A 24,866-nucleotide genomic window follows, 5' to 3' on the forward strand; every position below is an offset into this window, starting at 1 on the left:
TAGCGGCTCGATGGGGGGTCCTCGAGAAAATTTTGTTGGGAACCCCTGGTGTAGCCAGCCACCACAATCACCAAGCGGTGTGAGATTCCAGGGGGTCCTGTTTTCCAGGATTCGTGTTTTCTTTTGGAATGAGGCAGAACAGAGACCATGGTGTCTTCATGCTACTGTATGTGGTTTATTTACACAAATATATAAGCTGAGCCTGCAATGGAGGGGTTCACAGCATTAGCACCTCAAAAGGGTTTTGTTTCTCCCTTGGATTCAAACTACAGCCTTGGATTCAAACGCATATCAAACATTGGTCTCTGGCTGTCTTGCCAGCCTGCTGCTTTACTTCTAGGTCTCCTAACTGCTCTTCTTTCAAAATCTCTGGCTTTTTTTTCCTTTTCACTATCTGTGGATTGAGGGAGGGTCCTCACCCATTCACTGTCTCCCATGTGAGCCCCTTCGTTTGTTCTCTTTGCACATCACCAGGAGGCTAGCATAGCTATTCCAAAAATTAAAAGTCTTGGTTAGATTTTAACATTTGCCAGATCCACACAGTTTAATACCTCAAACCATTAACCCTGAAGAAGAAAAGTTCAAAGTACTGGGTTGTAGCTGTGAACTGATAACTGTCCTGGCAGGAAACTGATAAGGCCGAGGGTCATGTTGCATCCTGAGCAATCTTTCAGGGCTGTGAGAATTACGTAAGCAGAATTCCCTGATCTAGGCCTTGTGTAGAACATGAATCAATAAGCTCTCCACACAAAGAAAGAGTTCCAAAGTTTTACCTTAAACCTGTCATGAGAATATTGTAAATACAAATCAGCACATTGCTCTTAAACAACAAGCAATGCAGTCCAATTTTCTTTAAGCTATAATTTGTTAATATAGGCCAGAGAGAGATTCCAATAAGCAAGTTGCTTCCCAGGGATGTGTTATCTCAGGCATCCCCAAACTTCGGCCCCCCCAGATGTTTTGTACTACAATTCCCATCTTCCCCGACACTGGTTCTGTTAGCTAGGGATCATGGGAATTGTAGGCCAAAACATCTGGAGGGCTGCAGTTTGGGGATGCCTGTGTTATCTGTTAATATGAGCACTGAAACAAAGACCCTACTCTGTCGCAACACTAGCTGCAAAAGCACCCTTTTGCACTTTCTACAGTTCTCTGCAAAACAGAAATCCTGCAAATGCAAACCTCCACTAAGTTTCCACACACAATGCATACAAACATAGCATTTGATGCACATCCAACTTAGAACTTTTACACTGGGCAGAGGCAAAAGTGGGCGGAGCAACAAACATGAGTTTTGCGGGGGGGGGGGGAGGACAGCACTTCTCCCTGGAGCCACTAACTGCCCCCCCCCAACTCCAATGCGTTTCAGACCCAAGACAGGGTCTCGACCAATTCAGCGGTCTGAACACAATTGCCAAGCTAGCCAAGACCTGCACCTTGCGCCTTACAGTAGACAAACCTGACTTCATCCTCAGTGGCAAAGTGGCAACTAGAGATGCTTACCCTGCGGTGTGAGCTCAGTCAGGGGAATGTATTTGATGAGGTCCTGATGGAGGGAACAGCTGCAGACAAAATAACCATTTATTTAGAGCTGACACCTGGAAAACTTCTCCAGAGCTTTGAAAACAGAATGCCAAGGAAGTGAAGTTGACTACTGTAGTAACCCGCCTTGCCCTTGCCTCACAGTAGCAATAGAATTATCCCAAGAAAGCTGCAGAATGACTTCAGGGAGTAGGCTGGGCCAGACTTTGATGGCAGCATTTATTTTCCACTGCTCAAGGCCATAAAGAAGAGATGGAATGTTGTGGAGAGAATGAACAATCTCCACAATTCTATAGTAATAGAATCAAATCTACGATTGTTATAAGAATTTTGAGGTCATATATATATATATATAATAATTGTTCATAAAACATGTACATGAATGTACAGAAACATGTCTGAAGCAGCACAGGAAAACAGGCCTGACTGACACCATTTTGACTCTCTCTGACCAGGTGTTCCTCTGCAAGGAAGAAGTGGGGTGGGGGGAACCTTCTCATTGTCTCAGGAATTAAAGTGATAATCCCTGGCATCCTGATACCTGACTGCCAGACAAAAGGGTGTGATTAACTTGGCTGGGAAACAGGGAAATGTAAATATCTCTCAATTTTGTTGATTAGGTTTTGGGGGCAGGGGGCAGGGTCCAGGATGCTCAGATTACTGCCACCAGACCTCCCCGTTCATGATGTGCCTATGATGAATCTAGGGAGGGGGGGTCTTGGGCTACACCCCTTCTGTGACATATGGATGATGCTTCTGGGGGGTGGGCTGAAACCAATTTCAAATCTCTTTTTAAGGGCAAGACATCTTTGTTTGGGGTTCCTTCCTTGTTCTCCTGTGTGAGAGGAAGGACCCTGTTGCAACAGCGAAAATAAAGGCTTTGCTTCTCAAACTTCTCTGGTTGGCCTCTGTTATATTCTCCAACCGATGGAGAACCCAATAAGGGAATAAAGGCAGATTTTTGCCTATATCACGATAAATGGAGAAATGAACTTGAAAACAGAAACTGTTCTGGTGTGTGTTACAACTCACTTTAAATATCTGAAGAAATATCTGGGTATCTGAAGAAGTGTGCATGCACACGAAAGCTCATACCTATGACAAATTTAGTTGGTCTCTAAGGTGCTACTGGAAGGATTTTTTTTTAACTCACTTTAAAGAACTTGGGAATCCTCCCAGGGTAGCAGGCTCCCAAATATCTACTCACAAGAAAGAGACCCTGAGACCATAAAATACCATTAAAATGCAGATAGTAAAAACAGCACAACACTATTATAAGCCCTTTCGCTTAAAAAAACAGTCCACTCCCAAAAGCCTCTTGGAATAAGAGTCTTCATCTGCCGTCAGAAAGGAGAGAGCTTTTTTAAAAAATTTTCGCCCGATCATGGAGTTAGAATCGCAGAATCACAGAACTGTACAGTTGGAAGGGACCCTGAGAGTCATCTAGTCCAGCCCCCTGCAATGCAAAAAGATTAAGCGTCTCGTGCTCTATCCGACTGAGCTATCCCACGTCGTGCCCCCCTCCCTCCATGTCTGGGTCCGTGAATAAACTGCTGGTTATTTTCGTAAAGCGCCGCTAGAGCCCCTCAGAGGCCGCTTTTTCTCGCCGGAACTACAACTCCCACAATCCCCGAGCGCGGCGGCGCGGTGCATAAATTGCGGGCGCTGCTCTGATTGGCTCTTACATAGGCTGGAGGCGGAGCCTGGCTTCTCCCGCGCGCGCGCTCCCCTTGCTCTTTGGACATGGCAGATTTCGAACCCGGCTCCCTGCCCGACCTTTTGCCGCTTTACTACCGCCGCGTCTTCCCCTTCGGCCTTTACGGGCGGTGGCTGCGCTACGGCGACGGTGAGCAAGGAGCGGGCGGGGAGAAAGAGGCGCGCTCCTGAGATCCTGGAGCTGCGAAGGGCGCTCGGGAAAGGCCGAGCGGGAGCGAAAGGGAAGCCCCCCCCCAACTTGGGGGAAGGTGGTCAAGGCGCTTAGGTGCACCGGGGCGGGGCTCGGACCCCCCCACACACAGCCTTGCAACACGGGTGCCTGAGCATTTGCAGGAGGCGACGAAACGCACCTGGTCTCGCCTCGTCCTTCATGGTGGGCACTGGGACGGGAGGAGGCGCCCAGTTAAAAGAAAATGGGGTAGCTAAGTGAATTGTTTCGCTGCCTGCAGATTTAGGGCAGGCTTCTTCCCGCAGTTTGTAATTAACTGAGGAATTAATTGAGGAACGCACAACTGCAAGATGCAGGGGCAATGGGTTTCCAAAAGAAAAGGTTCTGCGGGTTTGTGGAAGAGGGACTATCAGCTACTGTATGCTGAACTGATATCTGAACAGAACCTCCCCGACTCAGTCAGCTCAAATAGTTAGAAGGTGGTCACAGGTTCGATCCCCATACAGTCCACCTGCATCTTCCTGCATTGGGGTTGGACTAGATGACACCCGGGATCCCTTCCAACTGTACAGTTCTGTGATTCTGTGTTTGGAAGCACTATACAAGGGAGCACTGCCACCTTCGTGCCCTGTCTGGCATTGGCTAGCGTGGCCACCTGTGTGGTTTAAACAGAGCACAGACATGCGTGCTCATGTATTTGGCATAAATGAAAATAATAATAATAATAATAAATTTTTATTTATACCCCGCCCTCCCCAGTCAAAAACCGGGCTCAGGGCGGCTGACACCAACAGAACCACAATAAATCATAAAAACAATTAATTAAAATACAGATTAAAATACAGTATTAAAATTTAAAGTGCAGCCTCATTTCAAGTAGGCCATAAATCCAAGCCATGAGGGAGAAAAACACAGGGGTCAGGCTGAGTCTAACCCAAAGGCCAGGCGGAACAGCTCTGTCTTGCAGGCCCTGCGGAAAGATGACAAATCCCGCAGGGCCCTGGTCTCCTGGGAAAGAGCGTTCCACCAGGTTGGGGCCAGTACTGAAAAGGCCCTGGCTCTAGTAGAGGCCAATCTAGCCATCTTATGACTCGGGATCTCCAGAATATTATTATTTGTGGACCTTAAAATATAATTAGTGCAATACAATACATGTCACCATAGTGGGGAAGACTGTGACGGAATGATCTATGGCCAAATGATGGACAACTTCAATGCCTCTGCTTTCTCTTCTTGTTGTTATTTAGCTTTAAAGTGGAATTGTACTGGAAAGCTCTGCAAATAGCAGACACAGTTGGACAGAGGACCAGCCTAGCTAATAGAGGACAGTTAAGGAGGACCCAACATTTTGCTGGCCACAGAATTCTTAGGGTTGTATGGACTTTCCTGAATGATTGCCGACCTGGCTGACTAAAGCATAATCGTGCTTAGCGTTTATACGGTATATCACATTTAGAGTGTTCAACGTGCTGTCTTCTTCCCCCAGATTGCAAAAGGAGAACTGGCCTTGCCTAAGACCATCTTGCGAGCTTTGTGGAAGAGCTAAGATTCAAAGCAGAAACTGCTGCACCATGTAACTAGCATGTGATCTTCCTTTTGCAGTGCCAAAGAACTACTTTCAGCGAAGGGAGTTTTCGTTCACGCTCCACGATGACATCTACATGCGGTACCAGTCTTTCAACACACCCTTGGAATTGGAAAAAGAGATCCAGAAAATGTGCCCTTACAAAATTGACATTGGGGCTGTGTATTCACACAGGGTATGCACTTCAATGCTATAAAGCCAGGCCGGGGAATCTCCAGGAGTTGATGCACTACAACTCCCATCATCACCCCGGTCATTAGCATTGCCGGCTGTGGCTGATGGGAGCTGGAGTCCAGCAACAGTTGGAGGGTTGCAGGTTCCTCAATCCGGTTATAAAAATGATTTAGAAAAGGTTTTCAAAACTGCCTGCCCTGCAAAACTGCCTCGACCATTTAACTGGCTTTAAAAAAGACGTGGCCCATTGAAAGTACAAATATGATCAAACATAATTTTACTGGAATCATTGGGGGGGGGAGAAACTGTCACAAGGAAGGAAAATAAAATTCTTAGTTATTGTAAGCAGCTATCATTTCTAAGTTATTTCTGTTCCCTTTCGCTTCCCTGCAGCCCATCCAGCACAACATGGTACACCTGGGTGCCTTCCAAGCCCAGGAGAAAGAGCTCGTATTTGATATAGACATGACAGATTACGATGATGTTAGAAGATGCTGCAGGTATTTTTATTACCCTTCTGGGCTAGTGATTTGGGGACAGGAAGCTAGTTTGATGGTGAGGGTGATACTGTAATTGTATATGTTTGGGAAGATGGTTAGAGCATTCGCTCTCCATTGACTGATCACTCTTGAGTTCCGCTCTGAACTTCACAAGATGTTACCCACTTCTATGCTTCTGGCATTGTAACAGTTATGGACTAGAAACTTGTTTCGATTTTACTTTAAGCTTATGGTCTATTTTTGTGCTTTATTTCCATGTGTGGGCATTCCCTGAACCTTGACAGCACATCAAATGGGAGCCTAGACTGTCAGTATTTTGTGGGAAGGATTCCCACACAAGTGGATATCAGAACTTTAGGTTTGTACAGTAAAAGAGCATTAAAGGGCTCTGTCGCCCTGGCACAACAAATCCACTTTAAAAAAGAACCAGACTTTTTGCAGTTTGGGGAGTGACAGGGAAATTCATTCAGAAGTGGGGGGGGGGGTTACAAATGACTGACTGGGTCATCTAGAGGAGCCTTGACAGTGCAATCCTGTGCATGTTTTCCTGGAAGTAAACCCCATTGTGTTCAATGGGACTTACTGCCAGGTAAGTCTGGATAGGCCTGCAGCCTGAAGAACACTGAATAGCACTCTTCTGGGAGCTTGGAAGAATATAGAGCTTGCCAGGCTGAGCCTGACTCAACGCAATGCTCTGCCTTCTGACACAGCATGCAAGGAAGATTGCAGGTGGGCAGGATAATGGAAGCCACCCTTTGTTTTGTCCCACACGCCTAATAATAAGAAGGATGCTAGATCTAAGTGTTGGATGCAACACGAAATCGTAGAAATTAGTTATTTCATTAAAAGATCATCCTTTTTTCCATTCTGAACCTTCAGAATGTACGCAAGAACATGGAGTGCCCACCATGTGGATAGAGTGTCAAGTGACTTCTCATGTTCAGTGAAATTGCCTCTCCTTACATATGAGCCTCTTCCCACTGAATCCTGAAGCCGTAGAATACCCTCTTGGATTTGCTTCTTCCGTGCCTTTGGGGTGTGTGTGTTAAAAAATACACTGCCCACTTTTGGCTGAAGAGCATTTTAGCAGATCACACCCTGACTAACTTCCTTGATTGTTAAGGAATGTTAACTTAGAGTTTCCTAGTTTGGACATAACATAAAACTCTGGATTAATGCGGTCCAGGGTCTTGGCACTTAAGCCAACGTAGGAGAGGATAAGTGCTCAGCCCCGACATTTTCCCATAAATCACAGAGTCTAGAACAATTGTCTGAACCGGGTTGTTATGGTTTTTAGGGTGGGAGTCGTGGGTTACATTTTTTAACTAATCAGGGCTTTTTAACGATTCGTCTTTCAGCTCTGCAGAGATCTGCCCCAAGTGCTGGACTCTAATGACCATTGCCATCCGCATCATAGATCGGGCACTCGTGGGTAAGTGGCCGATGGCCATGTAGTCACTGTTGCCAGACTGTCCATTTTGTCCACCTTTCTTTCGGAGACTCGCCCAAGTCAGAGTTTAAGGGCCTTCCAGCAGTGTGTGTACCATATTTTCATAATATGTGATTTATCCAGTACGATTGGCTTTTGTGGAGCTTTTTGGGAAGTGTAAGCAAAAGAAGGTGGGTCCTTGTCCCAAGGAACTTCCAGCCTAAATAGATCGGGGGGCAAATTAAGCTCATGCATTAAAAACCTTAAAACTGGGTCTCGTGCTGGAGGTGGTGATTAAAGGTGGATCTGGGTCTGAAAAGGGTCTGAAAAGACAGGAGGTTGCACATTGCTGTGCTGATGCAGCTTCTTCTATCCCAGGGGTGGCCAACTTCCAAGAGACTGTGATCTACTCAAGAGTTAAAAACTGGCAGTGATATACCCCCTTTTGGGGGGTTCAGGTCAAAGTTGTTGAGCTTTTTTTATGAAGGAAAGCCCTGTTTTTTTGGGTTCATGTAAAAGTTGTTGAGCTTCTTTAGTTTAGGAAGGAAGCTATACTGAGCTTTTTTTTAGGAAGAAAAGCCCTGTTTTTGGTGGTTCAGGTCATTTTAGGGGTGCAGGGCAAAGTTGTTGAGGTTTTTTTAGGGGAGCCAAAGTTTTTTAGCTTCTTTGGTGGGGGGAGCCACTGATCTACCGGTGATCTACCACAGACATCCAGTGATCTACCGGTAGATCACAATCTACCTGTTGGACATGCCTGTTCTATCCAAGCAGACAGATAGGACGGACATGGAAGCTACGGTTCCTTTTCCATGTTCAAGTCCTAGGACTGGAATGGTGTCTTTAAGAGGGTACCTAATGTATCATTCTGCAGTGAGGAAAGGTCAATATCCCTTAAATTTCAACCATGATTACAACCAACTTCTGTAAGCCTCCCAATTATGGGGACTCCCTTACCTTCCTTTTCATGCTTTTGCGTCTGTTACTACTGTCAGTCCATGTAGCCTAACTTTCAGCAGCAATACCTGCAGATTGGTAAACTGCTGAATTGCCTCTTCCCCTTTACCCTCCTCATATGCTTTGTACCAATGGAATGCTTCTGTTATTTTATATTGCTGTATTTGTGTGGGTGTGTGGGTGTTAGTATCTACTGGTATAAATACTGACACATCTGGTATCGCAGTTCAGGATATGCTTGCTCAAATCTCACTTTAGCCATAATGAAGGGCTGTTTCTCTCTGACTCTCGGTCTCTCCTTGCTGCCACACACACACACACACCCAGCCAATCTGCAATCCTATATAATAAAGTCCAAGTGTCTCTGCGTCCAGTCCCTGTGTCCGTGGAATTGCACTACTGCACATGTGCCCCACGGACAGCCGTTGGGACTTGGAATGCAGAGACGGAGCGCCTTGGCCGGCGCGTAAGGGAGCTCAGCCTCTCGGGGTTCGGAGCAGCTCTCACTCTGTCCGCGCCACCACCACCCCGGGCTGCCCACTCAGGAACCCTGCCGCCTGCCTCTCCTGCCCCTACAGGACTACTTCTCCCAGCATGCACCGCGAGCTTTTCCTCCCTCCCTCCATCCCCCACGAGCCCCTCGAGAGGCGGGCGGAGCAGCGGGCGGGAGGAGGGCGGCCGCCAGGACTTCTTGGTGAGACTTCAGCGGGATGGGCAGTGCCGCGCCTCCGCCGCCGGGTGGGCACAAACTGAGCGGGGAAAGCCAGGTATATCCGGAGAGGGGGAATGAAGGGGAATCAGCTGCCGGGGCCACCCGAGTCCGGCTGTGACACGGCTTTTGGGGGGCATCCCTCAACCCAGTCTGTTGGCAAGGGCGCCCAGAAGGCAGCAGCTCTCCGGGGATGAGAGAGACATGTCCCCGAGGTTGCTAGAGCAACAGGTCTGCTCTAGCACCCGTTATTTTAACGGGCTTCAAGATACTAGTATAAGAATAATAATGGCAGCCTACCTTACGGGACTGTTGTAAGAATTGCTGGAGTGATGCATGCAGAGTGCTATGAGTCCTCGCAGCACTAAGGTCTTATTCATGCATTCTTGTCAAAGCTATTACCTTTTGTGCTTTCTTCTCTGCTCTTCTGCACCTCCAGAGGACTTTGGCATCAAGCACCGCCTCTGGGTGTACTCGGGACGGAGGGGCGTTCATTGCTGGGTGTGCGATGAATCAGTCAGGAAGTGGTCTTCAAGTCTCCGCTCCGCAGCAGTGGAATATCTCTCCCTTGTGAAGGTGTGGTATCTTTAGGACAGAAGGAGGTGGGACTTAATTCCTGCATTGCAGGGAGTTGGAGCCTTGGGTCCCTTCCAACTCTACGATCCTATGATTATGTGACACTGGAGGGCAGAGAATTGGTGGCCCAGTTAAGCTACAATACTGGCCTGTCACGTTGGGACATGCCCCTAGGACAAGGAAAGGTAGAGCACAGTGTCATGACCGGAAGCAATCTTTAAGTGTATTAACAGAGGAACATAAGAATCCTGCTGGATCAGGCCAAAGGCTTATCGACTTGAGCACTGTTATCACCCTGGCCAACCAGGTGCCTCTGGGAAGCCCATAAAGCAGGGGTCCCCAGACTTACCCGGCTTTGGGCCAGAGGGCGGGGGAGTGCGCGCCCGTGCGCCTGCGCACACACACTTACTGTTGCGGTGGCGCGCTGCCAGGTCGGAAAAATCGCCAAAAATCGTTTGTGCGCATGCGTATGGGCCTCTCCCCGACCCAGACGTGCACCGGAAATGACCTCTTCTGGGTTGGGAGAGGCCCATACGCATGCGCACAAACTATTTTCGGCACTTTTTTCCAGTCTGGCAGAACGCCGCCGCGCCGCGCGCTGTAAGAGCGGGCGGCAGGGGTCGTCGCGGGCCGGATTGGGAGGCCAATTGGGCCGCATCTGGCCCGCGGGCCGTAGTTTGGGAACCCCTGCCATAAAACATGATGTTTCTAGCTCTCAGTGGAGGGGAGAATGGCCTTAACCAGAGCTCATTTTGCATATTTTTATCTTCTGGTGCATTTTCGATTCATTTTTAATCTTGCTGACTGTTTTGGGCTTCTAGTTTTCTTTATTTATTTTGTATTTAAATGTTTCCCTTGTTTGTAAACTGACTTGGAAATACAGGCTGAAAGATGTTTAAATAAGCCAACCTAAACTAAACCTCCACATTTCACAGGGTGGCGAAGAGACCATCAAGAAGGTGACTCTTCCGGACAACATCCACCCTTTCATCAGGTCAGTTCAGGCAACAACCAAGGAATTTATGGCATTTCTAGCACAGAGAGGTTGCACATCCTGAATTGGTTATTCAGCAAATGTTCAGACTTAAAGCGTTGTCTTAAGCCGTGCTGAGAATCGCTATGGAATAAGGAGGGATGGACTGCATTGTGGCTTTCTGATGGAGAAGGGTGAGTAGAAGCTATAGGTGCAACTATTGATGAGGCTCATGGGCAGCTTTCTTTGGCGGCATTCTGTTTCACACTGAACCATGAACCACTTCCGTTTTCCAGGGGGCTGAGAAAAGCCTTGAGCCATGGGAGAGTTTTTGGGCTGCTCCTAAAACCCTAAAACTAGGGTAGGCTGTGGTTAATGCAGCTCCAAGGGTAAATATTCAGATGTGAAGTGGAGGAAAGGCCCATTGAAGACTATGCATAAGGACTGGAGAATGTGCAGAATTCCCTTTTCATGGACAGATCATGTGCACATTCTCCATGTGGATGTGCACAATGGCCAGCTGTTATGCACATTAACCACTCAACTCACATTACCCCAATGTGCACACAGACATACATTACTGATTCTGAGGCCACATCTACTTTTCCCCTCCTGCAGGCAAGTTCAATCTGCACAGAACAAAGACCTGCTCTTTTCCCTTCTAGCAATACAGTATTTGTGCTCTTCTACCAGGGTTGGATGTGGCAATGCTACAAAACGATGTGATGCTATGTTGCAGCTCCCTTCTTCAACAATACAGTGGTACCTCTGGGTATGCACGCCTCTGGTTGCGTGTCCTTCAGGATGCGTACACAGCAAACCCAGAAGTATTTTTCCAGGTTTCACCGCATGCGCAAAAGGGCTCTACCGTGCCGCGCACATGTGCAAAACAGGCACCTCCAGTTGCGAATTCCTTGGGATCCGACCAGAGCTCCAGAACGGATCCTGTGCGCAGCCGGAGGTACCACTGTACTGATTTCTCCAGACCTAGGCAAGAGCAAATGAAATGCCATTGAGGCTTTTATCACCTCTGTGTGTCAAGTTGTTTCTGCTGAAATTCCCTCTTTCCCAAAATGCTAAGTGTGAGTGGGTATGTGAGTGTGTAAACATTGCACCTTTCGGGGCAAAGGCCACCCACCTACTCCAAGGCACCTTATAAAAGATAAGTAACTTTGTATATAGTTACAGGTAGGTAGCCGTGTTGGTCTGAGTCGAAACAAAATTAAAAAATTCCTTCAGTAGCACCTTAAAGACCAACTAAGTTTTTATTTTGGTATGAGCTTTCGTGTGCATGCACACTTCTTCAGATACACTGAAACAGAAGTCACCAGACCCTTATGTATATTCAGAGGGGGGGGTGATGATGGGAATGGGTGATGGGCTGATAGGAGTGGTAAACCTGTTGATGACTGTTAATGACTGCAATTGGTCTTGCGGGAAAAAGCAAGGGCTGAGGTGCTAAGGAAAGCTTGATCATGTATAATGAGATTCAGCAATTGCAACTCATTAGCAAGCTTAAAACCATGGAGACACCTGGTATGAACAGAGACATAGGATTCTTATCTCATTATACATGATAAAGCTTTCCTTAGTTTACCACTCCTATCAGCCCATCACCCATTCCCATCACCCCCACCCCCCACCCTCTGAATATACATAAGGGTCTGGTGACTTCTGTTTCAGTGTATCTGAAGAAGTGTCCATGCACACGAAAGCTCATACCAAAATAAAAACGTAGGTGGTCTTTAAGGTGCTACTGAATGAATTTTTTTAACTTTGTATATATAAGAGGATAATTGAGCTTCATATACGTAACAGGAATGTTGTGATCCAGATGATTGACAGCATAGTTCACTTGCGGTGCTTTCAGCCCATGCCCTCGGTAACCTTCCTTGTGCCCATTCCCCTGCCTCTCCACCAAAGTTACCCCTCTGACTCTCTCATGTTTTCCCCTCTTCTGTTGCAGCGAATCTCTAAATGTGGTGAAGCGTTACTTCAGAGAGTATGCACTTGTCGAGCAGGACATTCTTGGAAGTAAAGAGAGCTATGAAAAAGTGTTGGCTTTGGTCCCAGAGAATATCCTTTCAAGAGCCTATGGGGCGTGCCAGAGAGTGCTGCACATCTTACTAGTGACATGCCCATAAAACCAGGGACGAGGAACCTGTGGCTCTCCAGATGTTGGGCTGCAACTCCCATCCAACGTGGTATATGGCCAGGGATGAGAGGGGTTATATTCCATCAACTTTGGGAGGGCTACAGAGTCAAGGCTATGGGGGCAAAAATCCAGATAGCCCTGGGTCTGTTTACTGGTACTTGTGTTGATGCAGGGGTCAGGAAGCAGATTTATCCCGTATCGGAGGCTGCTGCTGCTGTTGCTGTTAGCATCTGTTTGCCTTTGGGGGTGAATTCAAACTTCTTCTTTTTAAAAAGATTTTATTGGTTTTCTTGTTAAAAAACATTAACAAACAACATAGTGACGAAAAGCAAATAGTCTTCATCCACATGCTTCTTTTACAAAAAAAAAAAGGCATTGTGGTAACAAATGTATACGAAGAAAGATAAAAAAACACGGAGACAAAACACACAAATGCAAGAAAAAGATAAAGAAAGAAAGAAGAAAAAAACACTAAATATCGGATAACTATTTTTAAAAAGTCATTTGGTAAACATCATTTATGTATCGGGGGTGAATTCGAACTTTTGGAAGGTTACAGCGCCTGCTATGGCATTGGAGACTGATATGGGAGAGACATGTTTTATTGCAATCAGGGCAGATGGAGGCGTCTGGTTGTGCTGCTGTAGATACACCCTGGCATTTCTTCTCTCTGCGCTCCTCTCGGCGGTCATTCCTCCTCTGGTCACTGCTAGGGATGAACAATCTGTCTGACTGTCTGTCTCCAAGCATTGCAATAATCTGCAAGGGAGTGCCATATGGCAGGGGCAATGTTGCCAGCCTTCATGTCACATTTGCATCAATCTTTGTAACACAGAGTTGGTCTGCCAGTGGGCCTGGTGCCTGAAGCCCGCTCCCCGTAGCGCACTTCCTTGGGGTTCCTGCCATCTCCCGTTCTGTGTACACGACCGAGCCAGTGTAAATGTCACTGAGACAGGAGTACAAGCATGCTGGGAATGGGAGATTGGGAGAGCATATATTTGCTTGAGACTCTGTCCTGCCGTGTTTTTTTCCGTGTTTCAATTTTTTACTGATGCAGAAACAGCATCCCTCTAAATACCAGCTGCTGGGGAACTTGAGTGGGAGAATCCTGTTGTGTTCGTATCCTGCTTGTGAGCTTTCCTTAGGCACCCAGTTGGCCACTATGCAAACAGGATGTTGGACTAGATGGGCCTTGGTCTGACCCAGCAGGGCTCCTCTGCCCCAGGCACCAGCAGGCCTTGGACCAGATTTGAAAACTCCTTAACAATTTGACCACCAATTCGAAAAGAACTGCTTCAGGAGTTCACTAAAAAGCACGATTCGGTCAAGCGCTGGGAGCTTTTGACAAAAGCAATGGAAAGACACAGTGTAAGTATTTGTGGTAGCAAGGGGGCATGTGCATCATAAGAATCTTTTGGGTGAGTCCCTAGGCTGCCAGCACTGGGTGATGGGGAACAAAGCAGCATGAGAAGCTGGCGTGGTTTTATTTCTTGACCAAGAAGTGGGATTGACAGCTGAATTCTAAAGCAGTGATGGGCAACCTTTTTGGCTTGGTGTGTCAAAATTCGCCAAAAAACCAAGCATAACTCAGGTGGTGTGTCACTTCGAGAGAAAAACCATAATTTCGCGATATTTATAGTTTAAATAACAAAAATGTATAATTGTAATATATAACTGTATTTAATAAACCAAAAACTAATTAATTAACCAAACCAAACCAAAAACCCCTTATTTATCACAAAGTGCCCAGAGTTGTTGAGCTTTTTGGGGGGAGCTGCTGACCAAAGTTTTGGAGGTTTTTTGGGGGGGTGCAAAAGTTGCTTTGCTTTTTGGGGGGGGATGCCCCAAAGTTGCTGCACTTTGGGAGGGGGAAAGAGAACAGAAATAAATTACAAATAATACCTTCGCTGGAACTAACACGCAGCACCGACATAGTCTGCCAAAGCGCCAAAAAACCCAGCACAGAATGGGTTAAAAAACGAACGCTGTTACACCCAATCATCGTCTGCCAAAGCGCCAGAGAGAAAAACAGCACAGAAAGGGTTAAAAAACCAATCTCTGGCTACCAGCAGCAACAACAAAAAAGGATCTGGGTTTTAACAGTGGAGACAAGCTGTAGGATGAGTGGGAGAACAAATGGGGGGGGGGGACAACAACAACAGCGTGAATGGGCTGATGGGGCGCGTGCCAGCAGTGAGTGCTCTGCGTGTCACGTCTGACACGCGTGTTCTAAAGCAATGGGAGTGTTGGGATGGGCAAAGTGTTTGAACCCCTGTCTTCATAAAAGCACTTCTCACCAACCCCTTCTGCTGATTCCACCCCCGCCCCCAATATAAAACTGTTCAGCGTTGCAGTTGCAGAGTGTGCTCTTAGGTGCTGTGGTGGCACAACCCTTCCTCCGGGACTGTAGCCTCCTAATAAAGGGGTGAAATACAAATGCCGACAAAAGATTCTCCCAAGTTTGAAGCCTTTCCAATCTTCCTCTTCCTTCCAAGAACACACTCAAGAAAATGGTGCACACTGAGTCTGAGATCATGCTTCAGTACTGCTTTCCACGGCTAGATATTAACGTCAGCAAAGGAATCGGCCACTTGTTGAAGAGCCCCTTCAGCGTTCACCCCAAAACAGGTTGGTTGCATGATGCTTGAACATACCTTCCTTTAGTCAAGATGGGGATCTAATACAGTAGAGTGTTGGATAGGGCCTTGGCCTTGGATCTGGGAGTTCGCATATCCCCTTAGGTGTGCCAGCTTCACTGGGTGTCCTTGGGCCACTCGCTTGTCTCTCCGCCTAAACTACCTTGCAGGGTTGTTGAGTGGGTGAAATGAAAGAGGGCCACCTAGCGCTCTGAGCTGTGGAGGAAGTAAAATAAAAAAATTCCTTCAGTAGCACCTTAAAGACCAACTAAGTTTTTATTTTGGTATGAGCTTTCGTGTGCATGCACACTTCTTCAGATACAGTGAAATAGAAGTCCCCAGGCACTTATGTAGAGAAGGGGTGGGGATGGGGAGGGGAGGGGGGATCACTCAGAAGGGTGGTGGAAGTGGGTGATTGACTGACTGATAGCTGTTGATGACCGAAAACGACTGCAAATTGTTTTGCATGAAAAAGCAAGGGTTGAGATGGCTGAAGATCGCTTATCATGTATAATGAGATAAGAATCCGATATCTCTGTTCAAACCAGGTCCCTCCATGGTTTTGAGCTTGGTGATAAGTTGTAATTCAGCAACTTCTCTTTCCAGTCTATTTCTGAAATTCTTTTGTAGTAAGACAGCTACTTTGAGATCTTGTATAGAATGTCCTGGAAGATTGAAGTGTTCTCCTACTGGTTTTTCTGTCTTCTGGTTCCTGATGTCAGATTTATGTCCATTTATCCTTTGGCGTAGGGTTTGGCCTGTTTGTCCAATATAGAGAGCTGAAGGGCACTGTTGGCATTTGATGGCATACACAATGTTAGAAGATGAGCAATTAAATAGTCCTGAGATGGTATGTTGGATGTTGTTGGGGCCAGTAATGATGTTGTCCGGGTGTATGTGGCAGCAAAGTTGGCATCTGGGTTTATTGCAGGCTCTGGTACCAGTGTCCATGTTAAGTCTGGTGGTTGTATTGTGGGTGAGGAGTTGTTTAAGATTGGGTGGCTGTCTGTAGGCAATGAAAGGTCTTCCTCGATAAAACCATATTGGTCAGTGGTAGTAGCAGTATTGATGTTTTCGCCCCAAAGCATTTGGAGTTATATCTATGCTGGCATCTAGAAAGGCCCCTTCTAACTTTCTCATTGCCCTCCTTTAGGACGTATATCAGTTCCAATCAACCTGAAGAAACTGGATGAATTTGATCCGTTTGCTGTTCCCACTATAAGGTATGAATGGTCCAGCTTTGGGCACATGGAAAGTTGAAGTTCAGCACATGCTGCCACTTGTCTCTTGGAGCACAGAGCAGCAGCAGCAGTCTGTGTTAGCTTCACTGGGTAGTCTGGGGATAGCCACTATGGTGACTTCCGCATGCTCTTGGACTACAACTCCCATCAGCCCCAGCTGTTAGGAATGATGGCTGTTGTAGTCTAACAGCATCTGGAAGACACCATGTCATCTGCTCATCACATGGTTAGACCCTTAGGTCACTGGACAAGGAAGATTACAGCATCTTGCGTTAACAGAGGCATCGCTGTCCCCTTAGCTTTTTTAACTGAGGGGGGGAAACTCCTGTTTCTTACTCCTAATTTCCTTTAATCCTCCTATCTCTGCAGCGACAACACAGCACTCTCCATTATTTATATACTGTCGACAAGCAGGAAAAAAAATTGGTGCAGTTTTGAAACCGGTAGATGCAATCACTGAAGTTTTGAAAGGTTCAGTTCGCCACCTTGCTTCAAAATGGTAGCCAGTTATGTCCAAACATAAAGGAAAACCTGCTGCTCCTGCTGCTTGATCTCTAGAACCATTATGCAGGATTTGTTTACAAATAGTAGTAGTAGTAGTAGTTATTGTTACTACTACTAGTAGTAGTAGTTATTGTTACTATTGTTACTATTATTATTTTAACTGGTGTATCCAGTATATGACGCTAATGTTGTCAGCCAGTAATAATTTAGTGGGGAAGGTAAATGGCGTTTCTGTGCGCTGCTCTGGTTTTGCCAGAAGCGGCTTAGTCATGCTGGCCACATCACCCGGAAAAACTGTCTGCGGACAAACATCGGCTCCTTTGACCTATAAAGCGGGATGAGCACCGCACCCCCAGAGTTGTTCGTGACTGGACTTAACTGCCAGGGGTCTTTTACCTTTACCTTTTTCCAGGTTTTGTGGGATTCCTGATGTTTCTGTTTTGTTTTAGCCGCCTCTGCCATGAGCTGGACACAGTTAGCAATGACGAGGGGGATGCAAAAGAAAATGAAGGGGAGCCCGAAAACTCTCGCCGAAGCAGAGGTCCGTAGAAGGCCAGCATAAGACCTTGTGAAATCTTCACCCACTTTCAAACATGAGATTGTAATAAGGCAATATTAAAATGTATACAGTGGAACCTCGGTTGTCTAACATAATCCGTTCTGGAAGACTTCTGAAACATTTGACAACTGAGGCGCAGTCGGCAATTTCAATGTTGAAAATGGAAAAACGCTGCAGAAGCCGTTTGACTTCCGAGGCATGTTTGAAAACGGAAGCGATTACTTCTGGGTTTTCGGCATTCGGGTTCTGAAACATTTGGCTTCCAAGACACTCGAAAACTGAGGTTCCACTGTATAATCACAACAACATGGCGATTTTTAGAAGTTTTAATATGGTTTTTTAATTGTTTTTTAAAAATGTTTTAAGTACAGTCACTTACAGTCACTTGGTTGACGAACGACTTGCGAATTGAACGTTTTGGTTCCCGAACCCCGCAAACCCAGAACTGATGTGTTCCGGTTTGCGAACGTTCTTTGGAACCCGAACGTCCGGCTCAGCTTTTGTGGCTTCCGGTTGGCTTCCGGAGCTTCCTACAACCAATCGGAAGCTGTGCCTTGGTTTCCAGATGTTTTGCAAGTCAAACGGACTTTCCGAACGGATTCCGTTCGACTTCCGAGGTACGACCGTACTGTATGTTGTTGGGTTTTTTTATACCATGTTGACTTAACATTTTCTGTTTCCTGCCTTGGACTTGGGAGAAAAGGCAGGATCCAATATTGTGCTATGTTTCTTCAGTGCGAGCATTTTCACTTGCCAGAAAGGACAATCTCTCTCCCCCCCCCCATGCAATGTTCCAGAGTTCTGCCAAACCACCACCCACTGAGCCACTAAGGAGGAGATTGGGGCGGGGGGACCCATCACATAAGCCGACAGGACCCTTTGTTTGATTCTCACCGAAAAGTAAAAAATAAATAATGAGTGGAATCCAATGTAGCGCCATGGCAATCATTCTGTAAGCACAAAGATTTCTGCTTGCATGTGGAATGTTCTCCCCCTCTCCTCCCCCCGCACAACCCCTAAATCTGTTGTAGGGGTTCCCCCAGGGACTTCAGGGTAAATGGGGGGGGGAGTCCCTTTGCACAAATATAATGTCTGTTATCCAAAAGGAAGAAAGGATATACAGCAGTTCTTACATAAGCCTGTAATGGGCTTAGCCTCAGAGTTACACGTCACACGCATTCAGGGCCAAATCCTGACACGTGCGTATTTATAGCCTGTTTGGCTAGAATGTGAGATTAGGAGACTAACTTTTTAACATGGAGGGGGACTGGCAAAGATGGGAAGAAATCTCACCCTGCCTTGCTGTACCTTCCAGAGCAGGGGTCATCAAACTTTTTCAGCAGGGGGCCGGTCCAGTGTCCCTCAGACCTTGGGGGGGGGGGCGGACTATATATTTTTGGGGGGGACATGAATTCCTATGCCCCATAAATAACCCAGAGATGCATTTTAAATAAAAGGACACATTCTACTCATGTAAAAACACGCTGATACCCAGACCGTCCGCGGGCCGGATTGAGAAGGCAATTGGGCCAGATCCGGCCCCCCCGGGCCTTTGTTTGCCTACCCATGTTCCAGAGCTCTGCTGCTTTAAGTCTTCTTTTCTCCCAGCTGGCTCAGAGCAGGCTGGGGAAAGTGTCTTAAAACAGCTCCATCTAGTGGAGAAAGCTGGTGTGTGTCCCTTACCTTCAGGAGCAGATGAGACACAGGATGTGTACACACCGCACATTTAAAGCACACGCATGCACCTCAGCAACCAATTCTGGGGGCTGTACTTTGGTAAGGGTGCTAGGAATTCTAGCTCTCTGCAGGGTAAACAACAGTTGGCAGGATTATCAAGTGTGTGTTCTTTAGGTGGATGGTGTCTATGCAGCCCCATCTTCCTGCTTTCTGTTGTGAAAGGGCTCTCCTGTGGTTGTTGGACTACATCTATAATCCCTGAGCATTGGCCGTGCCAACCCAGGGCTCCTGGGAGTAGGAATCCAATACTATCTGGAGGGCCACAGCTTCCCCAGCTGTGTGTTCGGATGATTTAGTTGAGCATGGAAAATGAACAGCCCGGCAACATACTTTGTTGTACGTTCTTCTGTTTGTAGATTACAAGAAAACCAGCCTGGCTCCATACGTGAAAGTCTTTGAGCAGTTCCTGGAGGAAATGGAAAAATCTCACAAAAAGGAACGTCTCAAGGCTAGCGGTAAGGGTTTGAGTCAGAATGAGAGGGTTGGCTTTGTGCTACCTGTGGTATTCCCAAACGTTTGTTACCCCTGTATGCAGTCAGTTTTACTGGGGACCCATAAACACACTTTAGAAGGGGTGTGTGTGTGTTTTACAGAACACCCTTGCTTTACAGAAGATATGTACTGCAGCTCTATTGCAATTTGCTTTGGTTATTCTCGTATGTCTTGATTTTTGGAGTTTGGCTTGTTTTGCTCTGTGACAGTGGCTACACCCCCCCCCATACATTTAAAGCACATACACACACACACCAAGAATCCTGGGATCTATAGATTGCCCCTCACAGTTTTTCCTGCTCGGCAGGGGGTTGGACTGGATGGCCCTTGTGGTCTCTTCCAACTCTATGCTTCTATGAATTCCCAGCACCCTTAACAAACTACAGAATCCAGGATTCTTTGGGAGGGTGCTTTACACGTATGGCATGTACACAGCCTTAGACTGAAGGCAGAACCACAGATAAGAAATGTGGGTCTGCCACCCCAAACAGCTGCACTAGCTATCTCATTACCGGATGTCAGGGGACCACCAGGGGTCAGTAGAGAGCCAGGCGGAGAGGTGCTAGGGCTCAGCAAAGAGCCCAGCGAGAGAGTGCAAGGGATCTGTGATGCTCAGAGTCCGAAGCATCAGCAGGACACGTCAGGCCAGAGCGACAAGCAGGCAGAGAGCGCGGTGGAGGGAGGGCTCTTGGACGCAAGAGACTGGGAGCATCGCCCTAGTGCAGGCACCCCCAAACTCGGCCCTCCAGCTGTTTTGGGACTACAACTCCCATCATCCCTAGCTAATAGGACCAGTGGTCAGGAACATAGCTGCCAAGTATTCCCGTATTCCCCGGGAAACCCCCGTTTTTCCAGCCGTTCCCAGCTGGAAAAACTGATTTTTTTTGTTTTTCCCCGGTTTACTTACTGGCCGGGGGAGGCTCCTTCTGCGCATGTCTGGAGTCTCTGGACACGCGCAGAAGCGATTTCTGGCGCGGCGGCCATTTTGGAACTGGGCAGAGCAGCATCAAAAGTCGCTTCTGAGCATGCTCCGCCCAGTTCCAAAATGGCGGCAGCGCTACTTCCGGTCTGCCGATCCCTTATTTTTCCGGCAGGAACTTGGCAGGTATGGTCAGGGTTGATGGGAATTGTAGCCCCAAAACAGCTGGAGGGCCGAGTTTGGGGGTGCCTGCCCGAGTGGCTCAGGAGGGAAGGGAGATGTCGTAGCTCCGTCTCCTCAACTACGCAGAGGTTTGAAGCGCGAGGAGGAGTGGAGGAGATTAGCCCTTCCCAAGATATGTTTTTGGAGGCGGTCTCGCCGATCGCCACTTCCTGGATCTGACTCTGACTGAATGGACATGAGAACGTTAGCTCTGTCTTGTACATATGTATATAATAAAACTCTGTGAAAATACAGACGCAGAGTCCGGAGTTGTCACTTGTGGAAACCACAACCCGTGTCCTTGCACCACCACCCCCTAACGTGGTACAACTTCCGCTGCTGTCATTACACTGGGCTTCTGTTTTCTGTAACTGGCTGCTTCTAGTGGAGGATGGAAACATAGCATAGTGATGTGAAGTTGGCAGGGAACATTGTATTACATGCTACAGAGCAGGGAACTCTGCACCGGGCTGCTTTGTTTAAGGGCCCCTCCAGACATGCCTTTTATAGCGTTGCCCGTACTATTTATACTGATCCCAAAAAAAGCCCCAGAAACAATGCCATCATTGCGTCAGTTTTCCAGTTTATGTCCCTCATCATCCCTGTTCTTTTTTAAACTTGCTGCCAAAAATCCAACAATATTCAAAACTCTGGAACCGTTGGGCAAAGACGTTGTGGTGTGGATGTTCATTCCGCTTTTCATGGTATGTGTGTGTGTGATCAATGATACGTTCCTCAACTTCTGTTTGGTGCCTTTTTCCTGCAGCCACCTAAGAGCTCTGTAACTTTTTTTAAAAAATGGGACATACCTTTTGTAAGTTGTTTTAAACTATTTTTAAAATTGTACAGTATTCCTGCCCTGGAGCCTTATGGTGAAGAGCCGAATAATAGCTATTGTTATGAATTTGTTACAGAACATGTTGGATAATACGTTCAAACTATGCCTTACCGGTATATTTTCTCTTTTTAGATATGCAAATGGATTTCTGAAGTTTTTTTGACATTCGACATGCAGTAATGAGGACCCTTTCCACAGCCAGACAGCTGTGTTCATCTGCAGTGGAACGTAATTTTTAGCTGCCTTCTTAGATTCTTGCAGCAGCCAACCACTTTCATTTACAGAAGCAGACCAAAGTAATAATAATACCCCCCCCCCCCAATCCAAGGGCTGGTGATTAGAATAGAATTAGGAGCTCCCAGTCTTGTAGGTGCCAGCAGCAGAATACAGAGCCCATGTGGCAAAAGGACCTGATGTAAATTACCCACATGATTAAAATTTAAACGTTCAGCAGTAGTGTTCAAATTCTGCCTAAGGTGGGAGCCTATTCAACATGATGTGTCTTTCACTGGTAGCAGAGAAAGGAAGAGTTTATATCACATACTAGCACAGAAAAAGGGTGTGGTTGTGGTGTTTCTCCTTGAGATGAACTTCAAAGTACAGGAAACTCTGGTTGGTAGGAGAGGGAGGCTGGCTTGACTTGGTTACCAAGAATCAGATGTGCAGGACTCGGCAGAAAACATTGTGGCACGTTTATGGCAAAAGAGGCAACGGGCAACGTGCTAAGCAGCCCTGATTATCTCATTATCCTCTATTTTCCAGTACAGTTCTTGTGGGTTTTGTCCCCTGCCTCCATTTTTTTAATGCAGAAAAAATGCAGTATGCATTTGCTTTTGTGTAGGATGCCTCTTAGATTAACGTCCTGAGTTAATGAATGTAAGCTAGGTATTTTCTGTAAACATCTGGGCAGCTTTTCATTCTCAAGAGTTTGCATTTCGCCCCCAATAGAGGCACTAGAACAGACCTGCTCTGCTTGTGAACCACCAAGTTAAATGCCACCTGAAGGTCATGTGTTAAGGCATCGGTGGCTATTTCTCAGCCCAACAGCCTAATATGCCTTCAAGCCTTTTTTTTTCTGCCCCCCTCCCACTACCAAAGAGTCCGCTGGTTTTTATTAGCAGCAAAAAGAAAGCAATAGCTAAGTCGACGCAACACAGAAATTCTGCCAGGGCTACACAAACGTTTGGCGATACCCACTGAAACACAGCATAATCCTAGCCGTGTCTACTTGGAAGTATGCCCTATTGAATTCAGTGGGTCTTGCTCCCGGGTAAGTGATATTAGGTTTGCAGCCTAAATCAGTCTCTGAGTTGCAGGTATTATAATAAAGCAGCATAAGGTCTTAACGGTGCTCCAGAAGGAGTTATTGTGACAAAAGTATAGGGGGGAAGTCAGGAGAGGGTTACAGGAAGTGTGCATAATGGTACCTCTGTAGTACCCAGAAAGCAGGCTGAGCAGCTTGGCTCCATGTATTTTATAGGCTGTGTACATTAATGTAAGCAACATCTATGCTGTAACCAACAGTGCCTTCCCCACTTTCCTGTTGTTATCTTTTAATTCTGTGCAGGCTAAATGTTAAGACTGTTTATTTTATCATCTTAGAAGGAATTTGTTTCACGTTGTCCTTTTTGGTTTTCTTTGTATTTAAAGCTCCGTTGTCCTAAAATCTTTACATTTTCATAAATAAATTTTTCAAAAAGAGCCACAAAAGTTGTGAGCTTGCATACGGTCTGAAATGAGGGGAGAACCTGCTCTCTGCCAGTTTACATGCCTTTCCTCAGATGGTTGCAGAGACACAAGGGGTTGCTTCCAGATGCCCTTGCTCATTGAGCAATCACCCTGATTTGCTTGGAGAAAGTTTGCGGAGAGGTTAAATTGGCTTCTTATTGAGCATCAGTTCTGATTTCTCTGCATGGATAGCCACACCGTACATTAAAAGCACATCTAACACATGGCTAGTTCCCCCCCCCATGGAGTCACAATTCCCAGCCCCCTTAACATGGTGCCCTGGATTCTTTGGAGGGTGCCAAGTGCTTTAAATGTGTGCTGTGGATCTTTGTCAGGCAATTCTTACACCGCAAAGGTAAAGGGACCCCTGGCAGTTAAGTCCAGTCGCAAATGACACGGGTTGTGGCGCTCATCTTGCTTTACAGGCTGAGGGAGCTGGTGTTTGTCCGCTCCGCAGAAAGTTTTTCCGGGTCATGTGGCCAACATGACTAAGCCGCTTCTGGAGAAACCAGAGCAGCGCACGGAAATGCCATTTGCCTTCCCACCGGAGCGGTACCTATTAATCTGCTTGCACTTTTTGGCATGCTTTTGAACTGCTAGGTTGGCAGGAGCTGGGACTGAGCAGGAGCTGGGACTGAACTGCTAGGTTGGCAGGAGCTGGGACTGAGCAACAAAAGCTCACCCCGCCGTGGGGATTTGAACCGCCAGCCTTTTGATCAGCAAGCCCAAGAGGCTCAGTGGATTAGACCACAGCGTCACCAGCGCCCCTCTTATCCCATACTTCCGAGCATATTTTCCTACCATGTTCCTTACTGCAATAATAATAATAATAATATTTGGAGCAGGGTGGGTGGGCAGAAGCAGGTTAATGGTACAAGAGTATCAGATCCACTCTAATTATGTTGCCTGAATTTTCTGGTATGAGACTGAATTCTACCCACAAAACAGCAACAGCCTGGAAGTCCCCAGGGGGCTTCCCCACTAGGCGGTTAGTGTGGAATTGCCTCACTTGGGGTGCAGTCCCAACCCTGGCTGCTGCCCAAAAGTACTAAATGGAGTGGCAAGGCCACCACCTCATGTGCTTTGAGGCAGCAACTGGGCCCAGTGAATGCCCCACATCAGGGCTTTTTGCCAGCAGCACTTCTACCTGCATGTTTCTGTGAAAATGCTGATGGGAGGGACACTAACATCCCTCCACAAGTAGAGGCCAGCAGGGTTGGGTGGAAGGATAGTGCCAATCACACACACAGAGAGAGAGAGAGAGTAGGGCAAAGAGTTTGGATTGCTCTTTCCTTTTTATAGGGCATATACACAGCAGCAGCAGCAGCAGCAGCACCAGCACCCATCAAAGTTGTCCTCCATTCCCCATGGCTATTTCTTTTCTCAGGCTTCAGTAAATCTGACCTCTTTTTTTGGTAGAAGTGGAACATCAGCACAGTCTGCAGGTGTGGTGAGCTCTTACTGTTATTCTTTTGTCTTTCTAAGGCAGAAGATACGAACATTCATTA

At 46.9% G+C, this 24,866-nt stretch overlaps 1 protein-coding gene and 1 pseudogene across 2 annotated transcripts; both read left to right on the forward strand.

Annotated features, from left to right (window-relative positions):
- Positions 1 to 147: 147 nt before the first annotated feature.
- On the forward strand, positions 148 to 2,773 carry LOC118081533 (checkpoint protein HUS1-like; annotated as a pseudogene).
- A 493-nt stretch (positions 2,774 to 3,266) lies between these two features.
- Positions 3,267 to 23,340, forward strand: PRIM1 (DNA primase subunit 1). Of its 2 annotated transcripts, none has more exons than XM_060272116.1 (13): positions 3,267 to 3,388; positions 4,914 to 5,187; positions 5,580 to 5,686; positions 7,045 to 7,118; positions 9,218 to 9,354; positions 10,290 to 10,348; positions 12,294 to 12,403; positions 13,759 to 13,850; positions 14,978 to 15,110; positions 16,272 to 16,341; positions 17,313 to 17,404; positions 19,516 to 19,614; positions 21,763 to 23,340. In XM_060272116.1, exons 2-13 carry the CDS (start codon positions 5,089 to 5,091, stop codon positions 21,780 to 21,782), a joined length of 1,092 nt encoding a protein of 363 aa, XP_060128099.1. In that variant the 5' UTR covers positions 3,267 to 3,388; positions 4,914 to 5,088; the 3' UTR covers positions 21,783 to 23,340. The 2 variants fall into 2 exon arrangements, with proteins under 2 accessions (XP_060128099.1, XP_060128098.1); XM_060272115.1 differs by having other exon boundaries at positions 3,273 to 3,388; positions 5,030 to 5,187.
- The last annotated feature ends 1,526 nt before the right edge of the window (positions 23,341 to 24,866 follow it).

The sequence above is a fragment of the Zootoca vivipara genome, chromosome 2 (genome assembly GCF_963506605.1).
Source record: "Zootoca vivipara chromosome 2, rZooViv1.1, whole genome shotgun sequence".
NCBI classification, from domain to species: Eukaryota; Metazoa; Chordata; class Lepidosauria; order Squamata; family Lacertidae; genus Zootoca; species Zootoca vivipara.

Excerpts from the sequence above, each read along its gene's own strand:
- PRIM1 (XM_060272115.1), top strand. The coding sequence starts at position 3,286 with ATGGCAGATTTCGAACCCGGCTCCCTGCCCGACCTTTTGCCGCTTTAC. Across the intron at positions 5,188-5,579 it reads GGGCTGTGTATTCACACAGG|CCCATCCAGCACAACATGGT; the intron begins GTATGCACTTCA and ends GCTTCCCTGCAG. Across the intron at positions 13,851-14,977 it reads AAGCAATGGAAAGACACAGT|AACACACTCAAGAAAATGGT; the intron begins GTAAGTATTTGT and ends CTTCCTTCCAAG.